Source organism: Protopterus annectens, chromosome 2.part0, assembly GCF_019279795.1.
Source record: "Protopterus annectens isolate FY-2018-M chromosome 2.part0, PAN1.0, whole genome shotgun sequence".
NCBI classification, from domain to species: Eukaryota; Metazoa; Chordata; order Ceratodontiformes; family Protopteridae; genus Protopterus; species Protopterus annectens.
The window spans coordinates 130,799,661-130,807,014 of record NC_056728.1 but is presented as its reverse complement, the minus strand read 5'-3'; the positions used below and the strand labels follow the sequence as shown (position 1 = coordinate 130,807,014).

General features: G+C 38.1%; 1 protein-coding gene across 1 annotated transcript in view; it reads right to left on the bottom strand.

Annotated features, from left to right (window-relative positions):
* Positions 1 to 7,354, bottom strand: part of PGAP1 (post-GPI attachment to proteins inositol deacylase 1) — a 2,682,422-nt gene that overhangs the window by 1,578,565 nt on the left and 1,096,503 nt on the right. Inside the window, exon 14 of the mRNA XM_044060619.1 lies at positions 3,017 to 3,068. Coding sequence (XP_043916554.1) covers positions 3,017 to 3,068 — 52 coding nt within the window. The remainder of the gene's footprint in view (positions 1 to 3,016; positions 3,069 to 7,354) is intronic.

Below are 7,354 nucleotides of genomic sequence, written 5' to 3'. Positions count from 1 at the left end.
GCTTAATAAAGATGCATAATAAAATATTTTCCTTATTCCCTCATGTTTTGCTCAATTAGCTAAAGATTTTGTAACTTTATAGTAATGGGTCTAGGGAATTTCTGCACTAATCACATGGGTAAAAAAAAGATGCTGTGGGCACTGTCTAGGAGTATTCTTTCTTTTAGGATATTTGTCCATAAACACAGGTGTTGGATTATAAACCCATGGCAATCCTTTCCCTCCGCGCCTTACAGAATATTAGTAAAATGAAGGTTCTCTCTTCTCACTCTCTGCCCTCAATCTCTTAATTTCCCTTTATCTCTTCTCGTACTGCATTCAGGTGAGTCAGTCTCATGGACTGCACATTTTCCAATTTCTTCAGTAATGAAATGTCATCCAGATGACTGGAAAGGGTAAATTCTTCAGTCTTGATTCTTTTATCATTATTTCTTATAAATTCCACTAGGGAGCCACTTATTTTCACAGTGCCTTGGGGTACATTTATTTTTTCCTTCAAGTCCAACATTAATGTTACCTCAAACTGGTGTACTTGCAGTTCCACAGGACTGACTTTTGTCATGTGCTTGGGTGCTGGTGATATATCAACCTCCTGGTAGAGAAAACCATGTGTTTGTGTTATATCAGTTTTTGCAGCTTGTTTTTTCTTGTCTGATATATCAACCTCCCCCTTTTCTACACAATTTCAGACTATTGGACTGATTTTTTTTTAGACATCAAGCCCACATTCCTCTAGCTTCAAGAAGTTTTGATACTGAACAATACAAATTACTAGCTTTTTCTGAATATGTTAAGTAACCTTGGGGTGGGGGTGAATTTCCACAACCTGCCAGCTCAGCCCCACAGTGGAAGTCTTGTAAATCAAATTAATTTTGAATATTCATGTGCAAAGGCACTGAAGAGCAACCACTGAAACAGGATGCCATAGAACTGTATTTGAATCACTTAATTTGTTGGGGTTTGTCAAAGACTAAACATGTCATTAATCTGAGGAAGACAATGATCTTGCAATTGCAGTTCCTGATAGCAGGTTGTGTCAGTAGTGCGGCCAGAGTAAGAGAGATGAAAGTCTGTGCATTCATCTAGTATCAGTAGATGGGACTTGGACCCTAATTACTAATAATTACTACTAATAATAATTTCTTCTAACTAACTGGGTAACAGAGGGTCATTGCTGAAGAATATGCGGGCATGTTTTCTTGCTTTTAAGGTAAGGCAATGAAATTACCATCTACAGTGTCAGATATTGGATTGTGTTTGGCAGGGCATATTTCAGTGATATCAGGAATCAGAATTTAGTAATGCCACAGGAATAGTACCGAAGAATAGAAATACATGAGGAGTGATAAGATACAGTAGCCAGCTAAGAGGATTATTTTTTTACCAATAATCTTTGGAAAACTGTCAGTGTCCAGGCAAGGGGAATTTAACCCATGGAAATGAGCACAATGAACTTTATACGTGGAGATGCATAGTGAATGAATGGAAAGGTCTTTTATGTGCATGCATGTGTGTGTGGTATGTATATATATATATATATATATATATATATATATATATATATATATATATATATATGTGTGTGTGTGTGTCTACATATTATATATATATATATATACATATATATATATATATATATATATATACATACATATACACACACACACACGCACACACACGCACACACACATACACACCTACACACACTATATAAAAAAAAATATGTACAGATAGATAGATATATGAATATTCTGCCCATTCACCCTCTGATCAGGCTTTCCCTCTGGAGATTCATCTGGCCCACTTGTTCTGGTAGTGAGTGCCAAGCACATCAGGAGCAGTTCCACAATCCAAAAGAAAAACATGGGCTTTTGCCTTATGGACCTAACCCCCCTCCCAATAGGTAACTATCACCAAACTCCAGTACTGCTTTACAGAAAGATGCATGCATGCTACCATACATACTAGTCCTCAGTTTTAGACAGCATGGGCTCACTAGGCTCTGACTGCAGGTGGGGTTAATGCAGTGAGGTAAAGAAGTCTCCATTCCCTATCACTACCAAGCAAGTGTCAGACTCTAATTCCCATCCTCTCGTGCCCAACTCAAGCACCACACATACTTCTAATCAAACATGGATGTTCAGGGTCACAATCAGGGTATTATCTTCTATGACGCAAGGCTGGGCTATGTATGTATGTATAATGCTTTACTACTACATCTACATTTGTGACTGTGATTTTCTTTTTCAAGGAATGGAACTAAATTGACTTGGCATCCACCAGTGCTGATAATAATGAGTTTGTGCATGTTCAGAGATGAAATACTAACTCTTCAGGGCAAACTAATCTCTTACCGAGGTGAGAGGACTGTACAGAACTGATTTCAGAATGCAACTGCTGCATCTCAGATTGACATCACTAGCAATGAATAGCAATGTTGTTCAGTTTTACTACTGGCATCATCTTTTCCAAATTAGTAAAGAGACTGTACAGTATTCTTGACAGCACTGACTAACCAGACGATTATTGTCAAGCTGCTGTGCTGCCTGTTACATGTGCACGTAATAAATTCAAAAATAGCATGTGAAACATGACAGCTTAGGCTCTTTATCGTGACTGAAGCCACAAGGAAATAGCAATCTGTGCGCACCAGTGTGTGTGTGTGTGTCTGTGAAAGAATTCTGCACCAAACAAAACATCCACCTTTAAGAGTGGTGGTATATACAAAAAAGGGACAACGCTTTAAAACTTTAGAACAGGGAATTCAACACGGGTTATTATATCCCTTTAACACAACAGTTAGAAAAAAATAAAGGAAGAGAAAACACTTTTGTATTTTACGCTAGTTTAAAATAAAAAAACAGTAGAAAGAAATCTCACCCAAGTATAACCACGACCAGCATGTACATCACATTAAAGTATGTAAAGAAGGATATGATAAACAGATTACTTTATCCAAAAATAGTGACAAACACTGCCTCCTGACTAATTTAGCTGAACAGATGCAACTACTTACCTGTGAGTGAGTGGCACTTGCTTTCAACATAGACTGTAAAAGCCTGGTATATCTAGTGGAATTAAAAACACAATTATTATTACTTTTTTGTAAACTACAATTAATCTAATTAAGCGCCATCATATGTATGGCTTCTTGTTAAAACAGCATACTTTTCCTGACATTATGCAAGATATCAGCTAAACAAACTGCTCTGTATAGTTATAATTAATGCTCACAAGAGCTTTTTGTTTTCTATACAAATTAGGGGGAAAATGCAGAAAATACATTTCTACCACTACATATATCAGCAAAACTATGGAAAAACAGTGATGATTTCTATGACAAACAAAAAATTAAGCTCCACACTCACTAGATTTATTTCAATTTTTTGATGGCATTTACTGTATATTCTTAAGAATGTTTGGCCAACTGTACTACCAGCCAAGGGTGAGTTATGTACTTATTATTTTTCCTCGATCCTTCTTCATCTAGGGCACCCAGTCAATGCAGGGATAAATCTCACTCCTCAAGATGGCTTACTTTATTTTCCTTTTGTTAATCAAGGTAGAGCTCTGACCAAAAATGGCCATTACCAGGTTCAGCCCAGAGTGAATAAAAAAAAAATACATATGCACAGGACACAAAATGCACAGCAGAACACACATCACCAGAAATAATTATGATAATTCAGTTTTATCATTTAAATCGATCTGGCTGAATAACATGGGCAAAATAAAGTTCTAGACAGCATAATTTAATATATGAAATATGTACAACTAGGAGGAGGACTGAGAGATAAGTGAAAAGAGGATGGAAATAAAAAATCATTAGAGAGAGAGAAAACAGCACCAAATTAGGTGTGTTGCATACTTGTATTATGGATTAAGGTAACATTTCCTTTTTGAAAGGAGTCACATGAGTTACATCTTTTGAGTTGTGGAACGTGCCACCACATCAATGATGGCTTCAGAGAATACCATTAATGTGAAGGCAACTTGCTAAAACCACTTTGTGCAACAGTTTCTTTTTCACTTTCCACCACTACTGTGCAACCATGGAGTTGGTATAAGTTCTGGGAGGTGGGAGTGGGCTGGGGTTCACCACATACCAGATGCAGGAGAGTCCGCCTCCCTGCAAAAAAGAACTTTGCTTCAAAGTTCACTGAAAATGGTTTTGGCAAACTGAATTATGAGTTTTGGCTGTTGTTGAAAGAAATCTATAACTATGAATACTTGACCAGCACCTTGCGCAGCTTGATAAGAAGCAATTCCCAAATTTGTAGGCTATGAAGCTCACTTTTTGTAGACTCAGGAAGGAGAAGCATCAATGGAAGCATAAATGCAACTGCACTCACCCCATCCCATGAATGACCTACATTGATATATCACGAATGCATACAAAAGGGTCTACTTTGGATCACTGACATTTTACTTTACCGAAAATCACAGCAGCGAGACGAGAACACTGAAACTGGACATCACTGAATCATCACACTAAGTATACATCAACAAAACACCTGCTGCACATTTCTGCCAGTACACGGAGTGTAGATTAGAGTGTGCATATGCCTTTAAGAAGCATTTCCAGATGTAGCGCATGCATATAAATACAGAGCATGTGCAGGCAGCAGTGCCATTTTGAGCTAGAGTGTTAACATGTATGAGTGGGGTAAGTCAGTCTGTTTATAACTTTACTTAAGTTTAAGTTACAAAGCCTCATTTCTGATGTATGTGTGTAAAGCTGCTTGAACAGAACCCACGAATGTTCATCTGTTTTATCCTGACCAGACGAGCGACATAGTGTCAGATCCAGGATTAGAAGAGCTACTTCTTCGAGCCATGAGGTGCAGAGTTGAATGTAAAGGCAGACTAAGCAGGTTGACAGAAACGGAGCACACACAAATGAATAATGGCCAGAAATTAGCTAAAGGTAAAGAAAACTGCACAAATGATTTATTTAGCAAAGAAAATAAAATGGAGCATTTATAATGCACAAAAGGCATTATTAATCAAACGAGTTACACAACGTTTTATTAAGCAAACAAAAGACATAACTGCATTATTAATAAACAAAATGTTCAAACCACAATGTTTGATAAAACTAGCATAACTATTCAATGTGGGGCTCAGAATTACCTTTGGTTTGCATAACAAGCATGTTTATAGAGTAAAACGGGCACAAGAAAAGTATAATGAGCATGATAAGAGATTAAAAGGGCATAACGAGTACAATAAAACTTTCGGCTTTTCCCGGTTAGGGGTTGCCACAGCGGAAATCTGGTCTGCTAATGATTGGCAGTAGAGTTTTACGTGCTGGCTTGCCAGGCCTAACGCACAACCTTCAGTGAAGGAAAGCCCATTCACGCATGTCGACACACAGAAGACGCTCTGAGAATCGAACGTGCAACGTCTGTGAGGCGACAATGCTACCGCAGCACCACCACCGCAGTGGCATAACGAGTACAATAAGAGGACAAAAATTAAGCTTAAGAGCAAGGCAACTGCATGTTCTAAGCTTGTGTTTGGGCACAAACTACTATTTCGCATTGACTGAAGCCATTCAAAGCATAACTAGAGTTGTTCGAAGTATCTCAGTGTGTGCAAAGTGTTTGCAGTGTGTGTGTGCTTTATTACTGTGCAATTAGTTTAGAGTTTGCTGTGTGCAAAGTACAGTTATATTGCAAAGTGCAGTCAAAGTACAGCCATTTCAAAAAGTTTCTTGTGCTGTGTGGATTAATTCGCAGAAAGCAGTCATTTCAAAGTGTTTCTTATATTGTGCAGAGTTATTTCACAAAGTACACCCATTTTGAAAAGTTCTTGTGATGTGTACAGTTTATTTGCAAAGTGCATTCATTTCGAAGTCTTTCTTACTCTGATCTTTTTCCACTGTGTACAGTTATTTGCAAAGTACTGTCATTTTGAAGTATGTCTTACACTGACAAGGGGTGGTTTCATAAAGTACAGTGATTTCAAAGTTTTCTTGTGCTACAGAGACTTATGGGTTCAGCAGCCTCTAGAGCAAATGTAGACAGCATGCAACATGTGGCAAGTAGAAACAGGCCTAAGAACATGGCAGCAGCAATGCCTGTTTGTGTGGGCAAAAAGAACCTGGAGCTTTCTATCAAGTTCCAAAACTAGCTTAGTGAAATGAGAATGCTCAGTACAGTATAGAAGTTAGTCAGCAAAACCCAAGTCAAGTCTTATTGTTAACTGTCATAATTGTGGAGACAACCATGAGTCTAAAAGAGAGATGCGCTTAGCATTTGGTCAGCAATGCCACAACTGTAAAAAATGGAATCATTTTCAAATGTTTTGTAAATCAAGCAAGCCTCATTTAGTTATTAAGAAAGCTCACTCAAAAAAGCCAGTTGATCATATACAGAGCTGTAACCCTATTTGCTATGCAAATGGTGTATCAGTGATCAGTGAAAAGGTTAATGCAGCAGATTTACTGGCAAATAATGAACTATTTTATACTGTTCTAATCAAGGGTAAACCCACACAGCTCAAAGCAGACACTGGTTCAAAGTGTAATATAATGTCAGCAGAAACATTTGCTAAAGTGAGACCTGGTGAGCAACTTACAGTGGATACAAAAAGTTTACACACCCTGTTAAAATGCCAGGCTTTTGTGATATAAAAAATGAGACCACAATAAATCATTTCAAACCTTTTCCCACCTTTAATGTGACCTATAGCCTGTACAATTCAATTGAAAAACAAATCTGTTTGGGGAAAAAAATGTAAAAAATAAAAAAACTACAATAATAAGCTGGTGGTTGCATAAGTGTACACACCCTTAAACTAATACTTTGCTGAAGCACTTTTGATTTAATTACAGCATTCAGTGTAGGAGTCTATCAGCATGGCACATCTTGACTTGGCAATATTTGCCCACTCTTCCATGCAAAAGCGCTCCAAATCTGTCAAATTGTGAGGGCATCTCTTGTGCACAGCCCTCTTCAGGTCACCCCACAGATTTTCTATTGGATTTAGGTCTGGACTCTGGCTGGGCCACTCCAGAACTTTAATTTTCTTCTGGTGAAGCCATTCTTTTGTTGATTTGGATGCATGCATGGGGTCATTGTCATGTTGAAAGGTGGAACTCCTCTTCATCTTCAGCTTTCTAGCAGACGCCTGAAGGTTTTGGGCCAAAAGTGACTGGTATTTGGAACTGTTCATAATTCTCTCCACCTTGACTAAAGCCCCAGTTCCAGCTGAAGAAAAGCAACCCCAAAGCATGATACTGCCACCACCATGCTTCACCATGGGGATGGTGTTCTTTTGGTGATACGAAGTACGCACCAAACATACCTTTCTGAATTGTGGTCACAAAGTTAAACCTTTGTCTCATCAG